Source organism: Maylandia zebra, linkage group LG12, assembly GCF_041146795.1.
Source record: "Maylandia zebra isolate NMK-2024a linkage group LG12, Mzebra_GT3a, whole genome shotgun sequence".
NCBI lineage: Eukaryota > Metazoa > Chordata > Actinopteri > Cichliformes > Cichlidae > Maylandia > Maylandia zebra.
This window is the reverse complement of record NC_135178.1, coordinates 17361263-17383636: the sequence shown is the minus strand read 5'-3', so window position 1 is coordinate 17383636 and position 22374 is coordinate 17361263. Positions and strand designations below refer to the sequence as shown.

At 42.1% G+C, this 22374-nt stretch overlaps 1 protein-coding gene across 1 annotated transcript in view; it reads right to left on the bottom strand.

Annotated features, from left to right (window-relative positions):
• The window catches only part of arb2a (ARB2 cotranscriptional regulator A), a 166439-nt gene that overhangs the window by 98132 nt on the left and 45933 nt on the right, over positions 1-22374 (bottom strand). The window contains exon 7 of the mRNA XM_004544388.4: positions 7828-8043. Coding sequence (XP_004544445.1) covers positions 7828-8043 — 216 coding nt within the window. The remainder of the gene's footprint in view (positions 1-7827; positions 8044-22374) is intronic.

Genomic DNA, 22374 nt, shown 5'->3' with positions numbered 1-22374 from the left:
AACATGCGGTGGTGTGTTCCTGACTCCTTCCCCTAACCTCACGCACACACAAATTTGCACATACAGTCTTTGCCTTAGTATCAGGCAACTGTGACTGACTACCTGACATGACATTGTATTGAATTATCTAAACAACATTTGCATATTGTTGCAATTATCTCCTAGAGTTAATTTGCTGCAGTGGAGTCTGCTGCCCTGTGAGACTAGCTTCCCGTCACCAGCTCTCACACGGTATCTTAGTTTATTTATTTTCCAGAGATTTTTTTCCTCTGCCTTTGAGTGTGTGTATGTGTGCGCATTCGTAGATCTGTGTGCATCTGCCAGTACTGTCAGAACAGCCTCCCCACTGCACACCTGTTGCCAGCACACTTCAACCATAGCTGTCAAGGGACATTTGAGAGTGTGTACAATGTGTTTACCACATATATAGGAATCCATACTGTCCCCTCAGTGAATATAAAGTACAAATCCGAACTCTAGACACCCAGGACAAAACAGTCTCCAGATGCTGAAAGACAGCTTTTTATCAGAAAGTTATAGAGAGTGAGAAAGGGAGTGAGTGAGAGATACATAACAGGAGTACAATTGTGTGTCTAGCAGAATTACTCAGTGAGAAGAGTTTGACGTGTACTTCCAGCTTCAAACTTGGAAATTACAAACCTTTACCACGCCAACATTCATCCAAATGCACCTACATCAATCATGTGAATAAAGTGCAATGTAGGTAGTGACACAACAAAGACTTTGAGAAACATTTAGGGAACTCCATGCTTAAAACATACTGTGTGCAAACTATTCACACACGTTAAAAAAAAAATACAAATGACTTCAATGAGTCAGCGAAACAAAATGTGGTTTTAGCCAAGATCCTGCTATGCAATCAGCAGAACACTGATTTCAAGTAATAAATTAGAGTAACATTATGCATGAAGATCTATCCCACTTTCAGTCCATAAGTGGTTCCAACTGTTAGCCCTCTGTTGAAAGTGTGCCTTCCAATTGTCTAGTTTCAAGAAATTGTTCAATTTAGCTCTTTCCATTACTTACACAATAAAGACTTACTCTCCAGTCAAAAGCCATACTTAATTGCAGGCACCCAAGAGTGTGCACACAACACACACATGTACCACAAACACACACAAACAGGCATGCTCCAGTACATTCACACAGATTGAAACTCGCGTTCTTCAAAAGTTTGTCCGGTCCAGTACTTGCCCTGTGTTTATTCAATGTAATGAGAAGCAGGGAGAGGAGAGCAGAAGAGAGGAGTGCACTGCAGCCAGAATAACAGCCTCAACGCCAACACAAACCCAGTGTCTGACCAACACAGGAAACAATGAATCTAACAACATCAACACACTCTGACAAACAACCACTGCAGACCTCCCTGCTCCTCCCTTCTGCTCCTCCTCTCCAGTCATCCAAAAAGATAGCGGATGTCTGGGGAAGCTGAAATTTCAAGGTGGGAGACGGTGAGCAGTGTGGGCTGGAAGGAATCTAGTGGATAAGAGCCATTCTACTTTTTACACTGAGAAACCTTTCAGCGGAAGCCAGAAGTGTCAGGACAGTGTCACGGGGATCTCTAAACAACTTCATTGGGTTTAGACTCTTTTGCTTGGGCAGATACGGTTCCAGTCCCAAAAAAAAGTATAGGGAAAGACAGAGCACAGAGAAAGCTGAATTTTTTAAACGCAACAGAACGCACAGGTCACACAACAATGTCTTTCTGCAAAGGAAGAAGAAAAAAGAAATTAGTGAAATTACACAGGACTCTCGTACTCACTTTTGCTCTCTCACTGACAAGCAGAAACACAGTAAAGACTGGCTGACCAATCTCTCAGTCCCCTCATGCTCGCAGGCCACACACTGAGTAAACCAACCTGCAGCCCTAGTCATTACAGTCTTTAATATGTCCAGCTCAGTGCAGAACAGGATTGTTTTCATTTGGGCTAATGACTAAATATTAAATAAGCAATGTAGGTAATTACATGTTTGGTATTAGCAAAGAGGTTATTAGAATCAGTTAGTTTGTGTTTGTTTGTGAATGACTGCGTGCATGATTCTGTACATGTCTCTGCGCACACAATTAAATAGCGGACCTCTACGACACCTGTTTGCAATTGCATTCTAATCAATGTCTGGGACGTGCAGTCCTTTGCCATCGTTTTCCTGTTTTTTCTTCCCCTCCTGTATTTGTTTCATTCTTTTCTCTCTTTAAAGGCAGACAGAGAGCTCAGGCGAGCTGGAAGCTGTCTGGGAGCTGATGGGTCTGCTAGAGTGGGGGGAAAAGAAGGTATGGAGCAAATTAGCGGCAGAGATGGGAAAATAATGACTGTGGCATTGTAGGTAATTAGCAGGTATACTACCTATGGAGAGTTGGGAATATAATGATGCGAGAAAGAGACGGAGAAAAGGGAGAATGAGGTGAAAAACATGTGCAAGACTAACAAGGGGGGGAAGAGAGAGAAAGACAGAGAGAGAAATATATGTGTAGGTGTGTTACTTGACTTTGCAATGAGGGGATATACAGTGTAAGGGGGAAGAGAAAGAGTCAGAGAGAGAGAGAAAGAGAGAGGGGGATGCCAGAGAAAGGAGCAAAACTACGGCGTACATGTCATCCCACGTTCAGATTAGCGTGCAGAGACTGTATACAATAAAATAGCATGACCTTGGTAGGGTCAGTCTGCTCTGACAATATTTGCCAGGGCATTGTTTCAAATCAATAACTCATTAACAAAGTACAAAGGAAGTTGCTGTGGGTTTGTGAGATTCTTTATTAGAAAAGAGCGTCTGCGGGCCAGAAAGGTCATCACTGTGACATCTTGGCTAGCCTCGTGCTGCCGCCAGGATTGTCAGGTGAAATTACTGCGAGTCATTAATTGACATAAGGCAAAGGAAAGCGGGCAGGCAGACAAGGCTGTGTTTGTTCCAGGATGACCCTGAGGTGCTGTGTGTGTGTGTCTGACTATATCTTCATTCGGGTCAGCCAGTATCCACAACAGGGTTGTGTGCAAAGAGGGAAAGAAACAGAGACAGGGAGCTCAGTGGGTGGGGAGGTGTGAGCGAGGGCAGGATGGATGTGTTTGATGGTTGACCTGAGTAGAAGATTGGGAGCAGGGATCTGAGACCAGCTACACTTGTTCTGCCCCAAGCGAACTCACAAACACACAGGTATGCATGCATGCACATATGCTGTGTACTAAATAAGTGCGCTCAGAATTGCACACACACACACACAAACCAACAGCGCTGAATCCAACAGACCTTCCCTTTTAAAACTTTGAGAAGTTAAAGCTAAACTGCCGTAAACAACTCTAATATAAAATAAAGTTAAAGTTAAAAATGCCACAGGCAGCATACCTAAAAGACTTGGCTCATAAAAACAGATACACAAGCACACACATCAAAGCTCCTTCACTGCCACATTTACACGGACATACACACCCAAATGCAAAAGTGGCATCCAGCCAATTTGCTCTCTGCAGCAAGCTTGTGAGCTGCCCTCTTGCCCGGGTCATTGACCTCTCCTCTGACTAGGTTCAGAGGTTAATCAAGTCCCTACCTGTCCTTAGAAATGCTGAGCCTCACTTCTTGGCAAGGCTACAGATCAAAGGTCAGGTAAACTATGTCTGTATGACTGCTTGTGGACCACAAAATGGGGCAAATAGGTGAAGGTGACAAAGAGCAAAAATCCACAGAGAAACACGGTAGTACCGTGTCGCAATACAAATGTCAGACTGTGCACTTACGTGTTCACGTCTTAAGTTTATGATCGAGTTTTGGTGTGTTTGTGTGTAGATCTGCGTGCATGTACCTTAGAGAATTTGTAGTACAGCACAAACAGCAACTTCCTGAGCTAAAGAAGGGAGCCAACCAAAATGCCAAAACTTCAGTTCAAAACCACTGGCTCCTAAAACAAGTCTAACCCCATAGACTTCAATGCGCAAATCATCCAACTTTACAACTGAAATAAACACGTGACAACTCTGTAAAGTGTCATTTTTATAGAACCTAACTAAATTGTATTAAGGCATAAAATTAGAGGTGGGAATCACCAGACATCCCACCATATGATATTATCACAGTGCATCACTCAAAATAGAATATTTCTTTGTTTTTAAATGTTTTGAGCTATGCCAACTATTACAGTAGCATATATTGCAATTCATTAATTAAGCTCCTAGATACAAACAATGACCCCAGCTGATTGGTGTGGACAGCTACAACTGGAAATAATGGGCCTTCAGAAGCAAAACCTAGAAAAAGTAAATGTACCGACATACACAACACACTACGTGCATCCAAAAAGATCAGTAGTAGAAGACCCCTAGGTTATGTAAAAGATATCACCAAAAAATTAAAGATAAAACTTTTCTTAAAAAAACAAACAAACCTCCAGTTGCCACTATGGCAAGTCTATAACGAGTGAAAAATATTAGAGAAGAGCACAAAGATATCATGGTGACAACTGAAGTTGCAGTGAATCTTATATAGCAAAAGTAAAGGAAAAGAAGGGATAGCCTCAATCTGAAACCCTAAATTCCTCTAGGAGTGAGGGCCTCTCTTTTTCCCTCTCTTTCTCAATATTTAAGAAATGTACAGCGTTGAAAGGAGAAACATAAAAACACGAAAACAGAAAGAAGGAAAAGCATTCAAGTCATTTATAAAAATAAGTGGTGCTTAAAGAAAGGCGAAGCTCTGTTTTTTGTCCTCTTTGCTCTTTTTTCCCCTTCTTCTTTCCAGGGCCTGCTGGCCTAATCCCAGCCAGCCAGCCTTGGGTGAACTCTTTGGAAGCTTCTTAAGCCCATGAATGTGCCTTTTGTTCCTGCCATTCCTCCGCTTGGCTGACAGAAAATAGCTAACTGGATTACTGCTAAAATTCAGAGTAAAGTGAACTCCCAAACTTCTATATGGTTAAGTGCTAAAAAAGTACCCCCCACCCGCTTCCCCTCCAGTATCCTCATCAGCATCCCTCCGATCAGACTTTCTATCCCTCCATGCCTCCCTGTGCCCTCTCTCTTTTTCTTTCTCCTCTACCAATATCCCCCTAAACATGGCCCATTGGTGTGTGATCTAGAGGAGCAGAGAAGAGAAGGATTAGATAAGGTTGAGAGGTTGCACACTATGAACCCAAGGCTAAAAAGTAAGAATCCTAAAAGCAGTTAAGAGCTTACCAATGTGTGTAAGGAAGCGTATTAATCAACTCAACTCTATCAGTGGGCTGCTGTGTATTTGTGTGTATCTGTCAATCTTTGCGAGTCAACTGGAAGGAAAAAAAGAGATGATAAACTGTAATTTCAGGAGCGTCACAAATATAAACTCAGAGCAAGACAGGTGTTATTTCAAGCTTAAGGTGCTTCTTCTGTCTTGTTGGGTGTCATGATATTGCCAGGACTAGAGGTTTATAGTTTGAATATGTGTCTTTCTGAATGGCTGTGTGCAGGTGGTCTGCCAGCCCAGCGGGAGTAAGACTGTGAGGTGTAGCGAATACAAAGGTTGGTGAGTGAGTGTGTCTTGGGTGGGTGCTGTATAAAAAAAAAGATGAAAACAGCCCTGCTAAAGAGGTTTGATTTGATCCACCACCCACCTTGACCAACAGAGTTGAAGGAAAAAAGCGCACACAAGCACACACAAACACACTATCAGCTCTCTTTTCACCTTCTTTACTCTTTTGTCTGCTGGTATGTGTGAGCCTTTACATATCTCCATGTGTGCATGTGACAGCTTGCTCTTGGACGGATAGAGGATGAGCAGTGGAGTAGTGATGCGGCGAAGGGAGGGGGTGGACAATAAAGGCGAGGTCATACATGCTAACATCCTGCTCACTTCTGGGTCAAAGGTCAAAATTCAAGAGGCACCAACACAGATCCTAACTGCTCACTCGTTAATCGTGCAAAGACAAGTATATTTAGCAGCAAAATCTAAGTCCTGCTCAAGGTGAGTGAGTGAGTATGATATTGCTTTGTGAAGTGCTAAATCAATTAGCAATATACTTCAGTTGCCGAAAGTTTAATAGTTGAATAACAAAGGAAGTCAACATTGTGCTTGGTTTAAATGGAAGGTTTTCTTTTCCTTCTTTTCGGTCATTAATTATGTCGTCTGTCCTTGCTTTCATCTTGTTGGGATGGGGAATGTGAAGACTGTCCACTGCTTCATACTGCCTCCCCTCAATATATCTGACTGTGGCCAGCATGCATCACTGGGTAAGCAAGCAAAGCTGAATATAAAGACACAGAAATAATACTGCAGCTTACTTGTAGTAAAAGGAAAACTAAGTTGGGAGTGTAGTTTTGATCTAACTCTGCTAACATTACTTAGCGGTAAAGATCCCAGGCAAGAGGATGACAACAGAAAAAGAAGATACATACAAGTAGATACAAAAAAATTGAAATGGCAAAAGCAAGAGATCAGTTCATGATATGAAAATCATTCAAGCCTCAGCAGATACACGTGGTGTACAGCTATAAAATAAATCAATATAAAGCTGACAGCAGATGCGAGTTTGTTTGGCACCATTATTAGAAATGACACGATGGATCATTTACAAAGATCTTCATGTCAGTGAGTGAGTTCACCGCTTGTATGATGAGGAAAGCAGCACACATGCAAAATCTGATAGAGTAAGAGAGGACAGCAGCTAATTATACCTTATTACAGCGTGTATAAAGGTACTGCTGGAAGGGTGGGGGGTGAGAAAAAGAAGCCCGTGATGACAGCTCACACACCGCCCGCTAGTCCCACAGCAGCCCTAACTCTTGTCAGACACCAGAGAGTGACGTCTTTCACACGCACACATGCACATACACTTACACACATGTACAAACACCACCCACATACACAAATGTACATCCATTGCTGCGATGCTACTGCCATCAACCAAATGAAGACTCATATAATCAGTGAGGGTGCTTTGCCTATATGAGACCCAGCCATGGAGCATGATCTTAATTTTTAAGATTTTACGCAATGACAAAAGGAAGTGAGGGACGAATGACAAAAAAAAGAAAAAGATAATTGGGCTGGACCCTGTTCAAGTGGCCAATGAATATTAAATTTGTCAGCAGGGGTCAAACAGAAGACATCAGAAGCTTTATGCAATGGGTCACTTCCTTTGTTTGACCACAAGGTAAACTGGCCAAGCTAGGCGCCTCGAGTGCTGCATATGAGCATGTGTGTGTTTATGTGTATTTGTATGTGTATGCATATGCGTATATGTATGATTAAGGGGTGCACAGTCAGTGTTGCACGATAAGAATGTTGCAGTGTGTTTGCACAGTGTGTGTTAGGGAGATAATAATCCCAGCGGTCAACAAGAGTGAAGGGCCAGAGCTGCACTGACCAGGCCACCATCTGAGAGGGGAAAAAAAGTGAGGGGAAGAGGGGGAGGAAGAAGGAGAAAGGGAGGTAGCCATGTGGTTAACACTTGCTCACTGAGAGGCGACTGGAGAACAGCCAACCTCTTCACACACAGGCTGACCACACAAGAGCCTCTCTTTCTCCCTCTGCCTTCCATCCTCCCTTCATCCCTTGTTACCTAACATATCCTTCCCTCACTTCCTTAGCTAGCTTCCTCCTCCCCGCTCCCCCTTGCCACATTTGTCTTTCGAAACTTAGCCAAATTCCTGCTATCCATTTTCTCACCTATGTCTTGCCTCCTACCTCCTCCTACGACCCTAGAACTGTCACTCTGTCCACCTCCACCATCATGTCTACATTTCATCAGCATCTATCATCTTTTCCTCTAGCCCTGGCTCTGCAAACACTTCCTTCCTGCCTTCCTTCTCTTTCCTCTCTCCATATCTTCATCGTTCCCTTTTTTGGACTTACTCGTATAAGAATCCGTTCTGTCTCAGTCTCTCTTTGTGGGTTACGGTATTTCTCATAAAATTCCTTCTTCTTTTTCCCCTCTTTATCGTCTTTGCGCTCCCTCTTTTCAGCAGGTTCGTCGGAGGTCTCCGTCGGAGAGGGCAGGGGAGACTTTGTCGGTTTTTCCACTTCCAAATAGTTCTCATTGGGGTTGAGCACCATCACGCCATAGCCCTCCTAAAACAAATAGGAAACATACATTTGTGTGTTAAATCCAAGGCACGAGCATCGTGAGATAGTTACCTTAAAGTGTTAAAAGTGTTGGATATTTTATCCATTAACACTATAACTATATGGTATTTGACTATTTCCGATTTACGTAAACCTTTTTAAAATAAAATATTTGTAAAAGAAAAAATAGAAATACAAATAGAGGCGATAACCTTTAATCTGCATTTATTTCTATAATATATCAATAAATAGATGCATCTTTGTAGACATGTATATACAGAAACATATGTGTGATAGGGGTGCAGATTTTTGTTTCCTCTTTTTCCAGATTTTTAGTTTCCAATATGTTGAGGTGTTTCGGTTATTTCGTTTTGTTTTGTCTCCATGATACAATTATGAACTGAATTAAAAAGTGATGAGAATTTAATGCTTTTTAGAACATGTTTCTTTTCTTTTCGTTTTTTTCTTGAGAAAAATCTGATAGTCCCTTTGTCAGGCCGACTAGGTAAGTAAACAGCAATATAAATGTAACAATGCAGAGTAAACCACAAGAAAAAGAAGCTCACAAACATTCCTGTGTAATCTTGGTCTGGTAGTGGTTCGTAGTCTTTAACAAAGAGCCCAGCAGTGGATCTTTATGAGCAAATAATACCAACACGACACTTAAAAGACACAGATTGTGACATGACTCGGTGAAAAGATGCAAATCCAGACTGAAAGAAATGGCAGCGAAAGAGATAGAGGAGAGAATGTCACTGCAGGGACAAGCCTGAGGAGTAACTAGGGGAATGGAATTCAGTGATGGTGGTTTCAGTAAGTGAGTAGCATTTAGTGACTCCAAAGGCCATGTGTCACTTAATATCAGACCCAATCGATCCTACCATCACTCAGTGAAAGGCTTAGCTACAAATGTAAATATGACTTGAAACTTCTGCAGGCAGCACCGCAGATAAAAGTTGCATTAAGAAAAAAAACCTTAAGAAAGAATTACGGTTTTCACGTGAAAAGAAAATATTTGATTTACATAAAATGCCACAATAGTAAGGGCTTAAAAAGACTGGGAAAAGGAGAAGAAAGAGCCTATGTAGTTATTAAAAAAGAGAATAACAGAAGGGATGTGCTGCTATATGCACACTGTAGAGGAAAGGAAGGTTTTTTTTGTAGCCTAGTGACTTCTTCAACTTTGAAGCCATTTTAATTAACTGTGTTTATTGTCCTAAGCACTCTGAAACTAAAGCAGGAAATGGATGGATTCCTGTTTCACTTTGGGCTGGCTTTTCACACACAACCCCCATTGTGAACACACACACACACACGCACACCCACCCCAAGGCCTAAACTTATGGGTGCAGGACTTTCTAACTCCACACCAATACAGACATGAACACTAAACTGTGGGACACGAAAGATATGTGTGTGACAAAAAGACCTTTAGGAGTTCTAAGAGAGGCAACTTCACCGGGCTTCCCCACAAATCGCCGTCACACACACTGCCTCCTCACAGCGACATGTCGTCTATTCCTTAATAAGTGTTATTGCAATGTGCATGTCTTTTGTTGACGCAGCATGTGTGTGTCCCTCCTGTGCATATTGACATCAAACCTGCCACACACCCTTTCCCTTAGCACTTACCATGTGTTGACAATGGCGACTGACACTTTCTCACGTCTTCTGATTATTAAAATTAATCTTACGCTCACTCTTATTCAAATTCAAAGGTTCTTCTCTTCTATACATATTTTTAATAGAAAAAACATTGTGTGAAGAAAGCCAGACATTATTAAATAATTAATTATTATATATTATGTATATACATTTTTAAACTTATTAGCTTTTACATTTTAAACACCACAATAAATATGTTTAGATAAATTTAAATAAATTTTCTTCTACGGTACATACTTCAGTTCAGTTTTGCTTTTTACTACAAGGCATAACAAGTCTGACATTAATGTAGGAAGTGGTTTATATTAAAAAAATATATAGATGATGCTTCCAAATCTGTATTTAATCACTTTCTATGTGTGCGTATATGCATGTACAGCATGAGTAAAGTTTAAGAGGTAATAAATGAGTTTCTATTAGCAAGATTAAATTTAGGCTTCAGACATCACAGAGACATCTGCACGCAAGAAGTTTAGACAGACCAGAACATTCAAGCAGATGAATTACCAGATGAAAAAAACAACAGAAGCCGGTGAGGGTAAAAGAGAGCAGTGAAGACAGAGAGATATACAGATGGATTATAAAAGGATAAGACCGAAATAGACAGAGAAGGAAGGAGAAGCAGAGAGATGTACTCTAGGCCGATAGACACCAGCTTTGTGCCACTGCCCACTGGTGGTAGTCTGATAAAATAACTGACAAGACCAGTTCAGCCTATGGGAGCAATTTCATTACTAAAAACTAATACTAATTATATTATGAACAATTTTCAGGGTAATACACTGCAGTACATCAAACTCACCTAATAGAATCTGAACAATATACATGAAATAAAAAGATCAATCTTTATCATATTATCATCTTTAAAATACAACCGAGAATGTGCAAGCTCTGTAAACTTTAACGTTTATGGCAGTGTTATTGGATTAGACTGGATGATGGTTAACAGGTGTCTCTTATAAAGTATAACAAGGCTGAAGGAGAAGAATACAAATGTAGACTGAAAGATATATAACATTTGAAGTGTATAAAACAACATGAGTCCAATGGGGCTGCCCATTTTTCTCTTACCTAAATCCCAGTTCACAAGGCCAAAAGTTAATGGTTTAGCAACAGTGGCGCACGTGTTCTAATGGTAGCCCTATGGCTTATAACCCCTTTTTAGTCTTCAGTGCTCTTACCCCAACTCTTACTGGTCAATAATGCTCCCCAGACTTAAACACACAAATGTCAACCTCAAGTAGCCCAGTTCTGAGCCTTTAGTGTCCTTATGGTAACCCCGAGTGCCCTGTAGCCTTTGCTTTGGAGAGGTAACAACACCTACCCAACCTAACATTACTAACCCCTTTCAGTTGGCCAGTCACCCAGAAGAACATTGCTGTAAAGGCGACCAGTGTCGTTGGCGTTCTTAGTCTGGAGGAGCTGGGCCGCCAAGTTCACCTCTATGTCGGAAACCATCATTCATTTGAACACTAAGAGGTCTGCTTTGATGTCAGGGCAACAGTGCTTTCCCTGTCCAGTCATTTCCTCCTCTTATTGTTGTCTCCATCAACAAAATATATGACTCTGAGCTCTGCGGGTGGAGAGGACAAGTAGATTTTTTTGTGCTTATTTTACTTTAATAGAATTAATTTTAGGTTTGATTCTACTTCTTTTCTTTCTTTAACTTCCAGATACAACTAATTACTGCGACCCCACGACTGGGTATAATAAATTCACTTCCCTAGAAAATACATGTTTTGTAAGAAAAATAGGGTATTCAAATTAAAAAGCAGAGTATCAATGATGTCCTCATGTATCACAGGATAAGTTTTTCATAAAAAGCTGTGTATCATCTAAATGTGTGCAGCTTTTTTTTGTGAAAACCAAATATATGGAGATATGTCTTTCTGTCTTTTCGCAGCTTCTTAGCTACCGCTAAGTCCAACTACTCCCCATCATTCACACAACACCCGGCCGTGGAAAAACTGATCTTTGTATTGTGATGTGCTGTCAAAGTGTGAATCTTACACAAATGCACATTGCCAAACGTTGGGTCACCCTGCCTTTTTATCACTAAATCTCTCTCACACACATTGCTAACACTAGGTCACTCCCTTTGTCCTACACGAGCACACACTGTCTCGAAGAAAACAGACAGAGACTCGTACGCTCCTCTAGAATTCGGTCAGTCTTGCCTTTCTGCTGTAGTATGCAGCCTAAGTCTCTTCCCATGCCCCGCAGGTGCCCCTGTGCCACCACCACACTGAGCCCCTGCCCTGGGGCCAGCGGTCAAGAGGATCACCCCGACCCCTGTGAGAGGGGGGGCACCCCGACCTCATCACCTCGCTCTGGATGCTCCTTAGCTCTCCTTTGTCGGCCTGTCCCACACCAGATAGCACAACAAAGGCTGCCGCTGCTACGGAAACCAGGGCTCGACTCATCATCATGATGAAACCTCCATCATCTCATCAAACAAAGCAATGCTTTAAATGCAAAAAAACCCCTCAGTTTCGTGTGCAAGGTATTAAGAATAAGTAATAATAATATAAAAGTAAAATCAATACATCTATCATATATATATAGATATATATATATGTGTGTGTGTGTGTGTGTGTGTGTGTGTGTGTGTGTGTAGAGGATGTGATTGTAATTCCTGATGAAATATTATCCAATAGCATCTTATGATGCCTCTATAGAAAAATAGTCGTGCCTCCTGTCCACTCTTTCCCTCTAGTCACATTATTTAAAAAGAAAGTGGATAGTGTTTGTGTGTGTGCGTGCGTGCGTGTCGACATGTGGGCGAGCGCGAGTGAGAGTAAATAAGGTGTCCCTTTAAGACAGCGGCACCTCTATTTTTCCAGTGGCGTTGTAATGAAATGAAATGTGTCTAATGTGCAGGAGCGGGGACAGAGGCGGCTGGAATGAGAGGGTGTTTCATCTGTGCGTGTGGGGCTCCACGAAGCTTTGATGTGAGAGCTCTCATGTAGTGAGCAGGGCTCTGGGCACAAGGAAAAGGACAGCACTTGACAGGTACAAAGCATGGCTGATAGCGGTCATGGGTGCATGCAGTGAGGGAAAGTGGATGGTATGGTTGTGTGAATTGGAGGGTCTATGTGTTGTAGGTGTATTGTTTGGTGAACAGGAGCAAATAAATGTTCTTCTTCCTGTTGCACTTGTATATTAATGCACTGATGTGTGCGTGTGCATGCAAATTACATCTCAAGAATCAGTCTGCAATCTATGGAGTCCAGCGAAATTGGCCCTTAGGCAGCTTACATTATTCGTTTTCTGTCAGGTGGCTGTTAGGATCAGGGCTCTTACAATCAAGTGGCTCAACAGCCTTCTCTCCACTTCCTTGTTCCAGCAATATGCAGCCCCCCGATTCGCTACTGTGGCTTGACTGACAAGAGCGAAAGGGTCAACCAGCGTGGCATACCCAATGAGATGAGAACAAGGGGAGGGATGACTGCAGGCCACAGTCAGGTTTGAGTGTAACAGGCTGACTGAGGTGAAAGGATAAGTTGGAAAATAAGCATAAGCAAATCTTTGGTATCACAATCCGTTCACATTTCACTTACTAGCGGCTGGAGTGGCTGACAAACATGTGAAAAAACAGCTTTTTGGAAGGATGAAGACAGAGAAAAATGAACAGTTTCTCAATGAAGAGGTACACAGCAGCTGAGCGAGATGGTAATAACAAGTACGCAGTCGTTTGCTCTACCTCTCTGTCAGGGCCACCCTGCTCTGCGTGACCTTGTCTGTCTCAGTCTCTACGTGCACAAGCTTTGCATGCAGGGCCTCTTTATCCATTGGATCCCCTCGTTTTTTTTCTCTCTCGCTTTTCCCACTCCCCCTCTCCCTGAGGTCGAGATACCACACACTTCGCACAGTACTGTCAGATTAAGTCACGGTGCCCCTTTCTCATTTAACACAGCACCCGTCTGAGACCCCCAGCCCACCCCTCCCCATACCCACAAATCACACAGCTATAGTTTTTTTTCTGAGAACAGAAGGGTGGGAGAGCACTTACTGTACCACAGGGGCTATGAAAACATGTGGATCTTAGAGGGGATGTGAGAGGGGATGAGACGGGATTGTCATCAGCTTGTCAGCCGAAATCAATCAAGCTCTTGATTAGATGAGATAACCAGACCGTCATGTAAGCGTTTGCTGGGGAGACCTAATGTCCTTAAATATTATTTTATAGGGTCTTTCTAAAAAAGGCCAAGCAGAACGGTAGTAGAAAAATTGTGTCACAGGTTGTTAAGATGTCATTGACCTAAAGTTACCTAAATTACAAGAAATAAATATGATTTAGTGTTTGACTTGCTTCTTCTTAGATCATCTGTTTAAGCCCACATCCGTGCATGTTTAAGAAATCAAGTGAACAGCACACATAAATGTGTACAGAAAAAGTAAGACAAACTGGAGCTTCATCTCACCATCTGCCCTCCCAAGTTAATTTTGAACAAATCACCTACTGCATGGGTTTCTCCTCTCATAAAAAGAGTACACATTTAATTAAGTTTCCCTAAATTCAACTTTTCACTTCAAGTTCAAAGACTCGCTTCTGCTAATGTAGTCGTACACTAATTCAGCCAAAGTAAATAAGTCTGTGGTAATGATTATCTTTTTCTTGATCTTAATGAGCACAAATAGTTTAGGTCAGAATAAGAAGCTAACCTTTTGAGCTAGTCAAGTAGTAGTGTCTGTAATAAGCAGCAGGGTTTTTAACCTTGGCTTGGATGTCTGGGTTCATTTGGATATTGTTTATATGTGGAATTGAATATTTATAAATGAGTTCAAAGTGGAGCAGTGGGGTGGAGGAAGTGAAGAGAATAGTGCAGCTTCTGATCCCTCATGCCTTTGCTTCTTTTTATGCTCAAATTTACATTTCTTTCTCTCCGTTTCACTCTTCCTGTCTCGTTCCTCCCGACCCGACTATTTTCAGCACCTTTGTGAAAGAACAGATATAAAAACACGCAGAAACTGTTGGGTAACTCACTCGCTGAAAAGCCGGTTTATGTGTCGGTTATTTACCACACTCAATCTGAATTTATCCAGCCAATATCCATGCTCAATGGTTGATCAAACATCGGAATGGCTAGGCAGAAACTCTGACACATAAAACACACACACACACAGATTTCAGAGGCCTGCTTCATCTGCTCTCAGCACGACACGCAGAAGGAGGTGTAGAGTTGGGGGTGGGGGTTGCTAGATTGGGGGTGGATGTAGCATTAATCACCGTCCAGGTGGAAATTGTCAGAGCTATCGATTGTGCAAGTAAATGTTACACAAGTCATTTGTCAACTTTTTCCCTTTTTTTTCTTCTTCTTTCTCTAAAGAAGAGCACGCCATTGGTCAAGACACTGATAGCATGTAAATTCACCGAGACCATCTCACTAGATGTGATAATGACTATGCTTTTGAAAAGTTTGATTTAATTTTGGTTTATTTGTTTACTTGACAATAAAAATATAATCTATAATAACGAAAAGAGTTTTTGCAATCTCTGCTACTTTAAATGTTAAACCAGCTGCAACAGAAATTAATATTTCCAGAATCTGTTAAGATTAGACCAACACACATGTGTTTGCCACTGAAAAGGAAATGCAGTAAGCAGGAAGAGTCCTCAACCCGCAGCGGGAAAGCTATGGGGAAATAAATACAGCAGGCTTACTCTGATGCTGTTAGCATTTTGATTTATATATTCTATATTGTCTCCCCTAAGCATACACATGTATTTTTAATGAGGGCACAGAGAGATATAGATCATGGAATGATAGGTGCCTCCCTTTCCACCCACCTAACTATTTAATGTATAAATCAGGGGGAGAGGTGAGGATAGCGGGAAGAGCTGTGAGGCTACAAAAACAGAAGACAGGAGGAGTGGAAGTGTCCCTGGAGCAACCCTGAAGTTATTGTCCTGAAGGCCACTAACAATAAAAAGAAGAAAGCCAAAGGAAAGAATGTAATGACAAATTAAACAGAGATGTTTATAATCCTGATGCTTATAAAAAGTACAAAAAACAACCCGAACAATCTGCGATTACAATGAAACGTCAATTTCTGTCTTTCAGTTTAACTAAAGTAAAGAAATTCCCCAGCCATGTGAATTCCAAAAGACACGCACTGTCAGTGAATGTTTCTACTTTACCATCTGGACAGGTAGTTGATACATGAACACACACGCAGTGGGTGCGAGACGCATGGCCATATGTACAGACTGAGCCAGCTGGGGTCAATGGCAGGACAGATCTAAACATTTTAGACACATGTAACACATGTATGCACGCATGTGCATGCACAGACCTAGGCACACAGCCTTTACACAAACACATGCAAATCATCCATCAAACTATATTCTTCCCCTTTATCCTTATCAGGGTCACCTGCAAATCATGTAACAGCAAAATATTCGACCCTGAATTCAGATTTTGACTGATCAGCGGTTTTGAAAAAATGTGTAAGAGTCCTTCACTAGGTGTCACATACCAATAATCAGCAGTGTGAGACTTACTAATAGCAATCTCACTGAACATCAGAGAACCACTATGATCTTGGTGGGTCAAAGGTCGGAGAACATTCCAGACACCCCTGGACTCTTACTGTGATCTAGTAAAAGGCCAAAGAAGAGCTGCAGAGAGAACTGGAGGTCCTGGCGATGTTGCTATGTGAGCTGTGTTAGCTATTTCATATTAAGTGTGACCTTTCGTGGGATTAAATTTTCAATTCTATATGTGTAAAATATTCATTTCTATTTGCGGTGATATTGTACGCCGTGGATTATAACAGGGTACCCATCAGCAATAAAGGCCACAGTATTAGCACACGGACCCACAACTATAGTGACACACTCCAACCGCTCAAAAGTCTGACCTCTCTCTAAGTGGAGCTGCACCACAGGTCCAGGAGTCACGGGAGGTCGCTACAGCCAATCACAAGCTGTATTTGAAGTGTGAAGGGTAAACACTATGGCTGGCCTGTCCTGCCATTTACTCTGCTTATTTTCACAGCATGTAACCTAGAGAAGCGGTTGCAGAGAATATAGCATATCTGTGAGCGTGCGTGTGTGTGTATGCATCTATATCTGTGTTCCAGCACATTTTCCATGGTGTCATTACCACATGGCAGGGTTTATGCTTCACAGCACACACATGGAGCTACGCAATCCCCGTCATCCTCTCACCACACAGCCAAATACACACGGAGATATACATGCTGTGGTAACAAAGTAAACCGTACATTAACCTGACGCAACCTTCAGAAGCGGTTGAAAGCAATTAACTATAGAAAATCAAAAAAATCCCCTTTCTCCTCAGAGCTTTCTCACACACAGACCACCCTCAACCCCACCGCCACCACAATCCTTACTAGAAGCCCTTTCAACTCTACTACTTTTTTTTAAGACCACCTGTTGTCTATTATTTTTACATACAGCTTTTCTCATAAATCATAACACTGGGTAATTAATCAAGCTGTCAAAACAGTGACCGAAGGTCACCTGAAGGGGTCGGAGGTGGTTACAGGGCCGATGGAGGTCAGGGTCACACCACATTCCTCATCTTTAAGTTGGGACGGGATAGGGGCTAGGCAAACAAAAGCGAAAGCAGATGGGGGGTGTGGGGGGTGGGGGGGCAGATGAAAAAGAGAGCTAGGGAGACGGTGAGAGTGAGAGAAAGAGAGAGAGAGAGAGGGGAGAAATTGACAAAGAAAAGTGAAAGAAGCTGTCAGCTGCCTACAGATGAAGACAGGGGAGGCGATTCTGAGAAGGGAGGCATCACATGAAGAGGTGGAAAAAAGGGAAGAGGCATGAAAAAAGAACAAAAGAAATCTGCAAAATGTTTCTACTGTATAGACCTGAAATTGGCTGCAGAGAGAAGAAAGAGAAAAGAAGGAGGTAGGGCGATGTGCCTTCCTCGATGAGAAAATAAGAAATCAGCTGTCGAAGTATGATTGTTATCTCGTCCTTTTTCCTGGTGCGTGTGTGTGTGTGTGCGCGCATGTGTGTGCGCGCACGTGTATGTGTGTGTGTACACGTATAGGTGATGAGGCAGACTGATATCTTTCTCAGAGGAGTATGTATCGGTGTCTCAGCGTGTTGAGAGTCAGTTCAGAGAAAGGACCATGGGCCTGGAGTGGCATGTCACCGATTCCACAATTCACACTGCTGATTAGATCATACTGATTAGGAAGGTACACACACACACAGACACACACATGAATACAGTAAATACCCACAAAATGACCACAAGAAATCCCAAACAAACACGAATGTACTGTCTTTTCTACAAACAACGAGAAAGGAAAGAAGAAAGGAAGAATTTTAAAGTGCAAATGCCGTGGAACTCTTCACACTATGTTTGAGTCCCCCTTCCCTGCGTCAAGCATGAATTCTCAGGCGTGGCTTGCGCTATCAAAAACATCACTCTTGAATGAGGCACCGACCATTGCGCAAAATTAGCTGTCACCCTTTCCTCAAAATCTTTGTTAATCTTGTTTCCAGTGTTTGCGGATTTATCAGCACATGCATCAATGTCAGCTCCTTGGTTACTGAGCCGCAATACTTGGGAGAAGATATAATTAAAAATGTTTGGGGTGTGGGGGGCAGAAGGGGATGGCTGCTGCAGAGAGCGAGAGTGCTAGGAAAGACGGGGCGGAGTGGTGTCTGGGAGGAGGAAGGTGAAGTCTTCCCTCTCGTCTCATGCTTTCCCCTGGGAGCCCGTGGAACACAAAGTCACTGATAACAGACAAACGGGCCTGGCTGTGCCTCTCTTCCTCTCCCTCTCTTCCTCACTTTCTAGTATCACAGAGGTCAGCGTGTCACCATATCTCTTAATGACACTAGTTCCACTGATCTGGCTGTGGTCCGGGAAACTTGTCTCCTTGTTAACAGCTACCTGACACAAAGGAAAACAACAACTAAATGCATTTATGAAGCGAGCCTTAACAATCTGATAGACAACTAATCCATCTAGAGGGTTTTATACATGGCTCTCATGCTGACGTGGGGCATCATTTATGAACTCTGTTTCAGAAGATAAATAAATAAAAATACATTAGAAACAAATACTTTGTGCTACTGGAATTGTGTGATTATTTAATTATCTGTTTGCATGTTCGCTGACTTAAACTAAAACAGTTTGACATCTGGAGGGGCGGTGATGAATTACACTGTGCCACCGCAGCTTGATCCTTGATATATTTCCAGCACATCTCTTATTATCATGTGGCTTTTCAAAAAGCATCACTTGCCCATCCAACTCGTGTCAAGGGAAAAGGGACATTGTGCATTTGAAATTCAACATGCAAATCCTCACACATACAGATACTACCCACATCCGGCACACATATACACACACACACACACACACACACTCATACGAAACTGCACACGAGCCTGTGGAAGCGCCATTGTGATGCTGAGACATCCCAGAGAGCCGTGCCACCGTGCCAGCAGGTTTCAGGGCTGTATGGATGGAGCTCCCTGCTTAGACATGAAAGCTCCAGAGAGTGTCAGACACATGTTTAAAACATTACACATAAATGCAAATTCCTTAAGGTATAATACCTACAGTTTTGGCCCTCTGACCTCCCAAAATTAAGGCGTTGAAGAATGCGTCAACTTTGTGCCCCTAAGTGTAAATATCTATCACAGGTAAAACGAAAAAAAGAAACAGCAAAGACTAAATATATTTAAATTCAGAATCTAATGTGAGGAATAAAATACAATCGGGGTATGTTTACCACTGTGTTGCAACACCTTTTCTTTCAATGATACACTGTAAGTGCTTGAAAACTGAGGAGACCGATTGGTGCAGCTTTGAAAAAATACTGTCCAATTCTGCAGAGCCTGCTTTATCATTTTTATATTATAGTTTGGCAACGTCTTACTGAAATAAGCAAGGCTTACGCATACGATGCTGCTAAAAGGCTGTACCCAGATAACAAGCTCGCTTCCTCTCCTCTCTATCCTCGAGGATGTGGAAACCATTATTGCGAAAGAATTTCAAACTCAGCTGACAGTTTTCCACTTTGCATTAGCCCAATTTAACTGAGCTACAGTATACAATATACAGTACATTTCATTTACAATTTTAAGTTGCACGCACACACTGTCAGTAGTTTTAAAATGTTCTAAACCCACATTAAAGCTTTTAATGCAGTGCTATCTGAAGAACAAAGAGAACCACAATAAAGTCCTGTTTTTGATGTAGTAGATTGTGTAGAAACTTATCTATACTCTCTAAATCTTTTAATGATAATGTAAATGATGAAATCCCCACATTATTCACATTGAGAAACATTATTCCTGGGGCGCCCATATAGCTCACTGGGTTGAGGGGGCGACCCGTGTGAATTTACTGCTTGTCTTCCCTTTGCTCTTTCTCCCAGCTTTCCTATCATAATAAAGACTAAAAGCGTAAAATCTAATATTTAAAATAAAGAAACACTGTCCCTAACATTATACCTAACTATTTGCCCATGCATTTCTTTATCTTTACTTCAAAGTAAAGATAGCATGCTCTTTTGATAGCCACTTATGATACTAATATGCATTCAGTTCACCTAATTAGTTGTGATATGTTCCATCAGGTGTTTCTGTTACCTTTAAACAACTGTTCAAGTCTTTTGATTGCCCAGTGTCACCTTTATCAAAAGGAGCCGGTGGCATCAAATTGTCAAGGAAATATAAGGTTTATTTGATTTGCAAATCACTACTGTTTTTCCCCCAATTTAAATATTACAGTTCCGCATGGAAAAAGACCCCCTGCCCACATCATAGTCAGCGCTGAAATAAAAGCCAAAAAAACAGAACTCATTGCTCTCCGTCACAAGAATATGGCTGTCCAGTGGCAGAGGCTTTTTAGGCTACGGCCCCAGCCTTAACCTCTCACCATGGTTGATACAACATGTCAACACTGAGAGCACAGCTTTTTTTTATCCATGCTCACATTTTCTCTTCTTCTATCCTCTTCTGGCTCTCTTCCTCCCTCTTTTTCTCCTCCATCCAGACCTTTAAGTGTGGTCTGGCAGGTTTGGCTGGGAGGTCGTGTATTCCCCCTCTTCATTAGTGAGAAAATGGACTCTGGTAAACGCTTGTTAAAGCCCTTACCTACACTCTCCCAGTTAATGGGAGTGATCCATTTGTGTCCGTTTCTGCCTGACAAGGCTTTACTGGAAGATTAATAGTGCGATGTCAGGGCACGGCCACCCTCTGTCCCGTTCTCATTTCCTTTCTTCTGGGATGGACACATGCAATAATGGAGCCCCGTCTTTTGTTGTAACACCGTGATTAGCCAGGGACGGGAAGAGAAAAAAAAGAAAAGGAATGACAGAATGAGAAGAAGAAAGGAGGAGAGGAGATGAAAACAAAAGGAATACGAGAAAAAAAAGCTCTTTCCTTGACATTGTACAAAGGTAGGTTTTAAGGTTGTGAATTACAAGCACTTGACAATAGTAGAGCAATATCATTAATTAATCTCAATGCGGGGTGAAGAGGGATATAATGAATCACTTATGGATATTTCCTCTGTTTTAAGGCAGGATTTATCTTGGTATGATTCAGAGAGGTCTTGAGCATTGATGATGGAATGTATTACAGGAGAAAAAAAATAACAAAAATAATAGAAAGACTGAGAAAGGGAATGCCAAGGGAGAAATAATAAAGACAGACAAAAAGACAGCAACTGATAATGAAAGAGAGAAGTGGGGAGAAGTCCTTAAAAAGGCCACCCAGGGTTTCGTCCATCACCCAGGCCTCCAGCCATCCCTCTTCCTTTTGGGGATGACACTGTCAAGTGCTCTGTCCCTTCACTGCCTGAACAGGATAATCACTCTTAATAATTACACAGATATTCCCGGGAAGTCTTCCCTGTCGAGCAAGAGAATCCCGTAGTGTAAGAGGCCTGCCTGGAAAAGTGCCAAATAAACGTAAAATTAAAATCTCTCTTTATTTTGTTTTGTTTTTTTTCTCTTTGTATTTTATCTCCTTGGGTCTTTTCTCTCTGGTGAGTTCTCTGATGGGCAGACCAACAATCTGGTAAACACACAAACAGACACAGAGAGGAGACCTGCATCACAACCCCCTCCTTACTACATCACAGTCAGTGCCAACGGAGAGCAGGGTGTTTCTCAAAGCAGAGGATAGGGGGACTGGGGCTAGTGGTGTCTCATTAAATTCTTGGGATTGTCTAATTGTCTTTCGTGGACCTCTGAGAGACTAGTACATTATACTCATTGCAATTAACTAAACAAAAGAGCCGAACCGCCCAAGCACTAGGGACAAGACTGGCTAGGGGGAGCAAGCTTTCCAGCCAGGACCACTACAACAAAATACAAACACACATATACCAAAAAGAGAGTGCAGAGAAACACTAAAGAACAAGAGAAAAGATATGAAGGAGTGTGAAAAATGAGGGGGAATAAAAGAGGAGGGGATGACTAAGGACTCAGACAGATCTTGGGATTGGCCAGATGTCAGAGTTGGGTGGGAGGTTAGGGTGAGACAGGGTGAGGAAAAAGAGAAGGAGGGTGTCTGTGCTCATTTGAGACGCACCTTTGTGCTGGACCTGTCTTGTTTACTGCACTACAGCTTAGCAGTGCGAGGGTCCTATTCAGGGTGCAGGCCTTTCAGTAGGTACTGAAGGAACCCTTAAGCCCACTTAACTACCATTTTCACACACT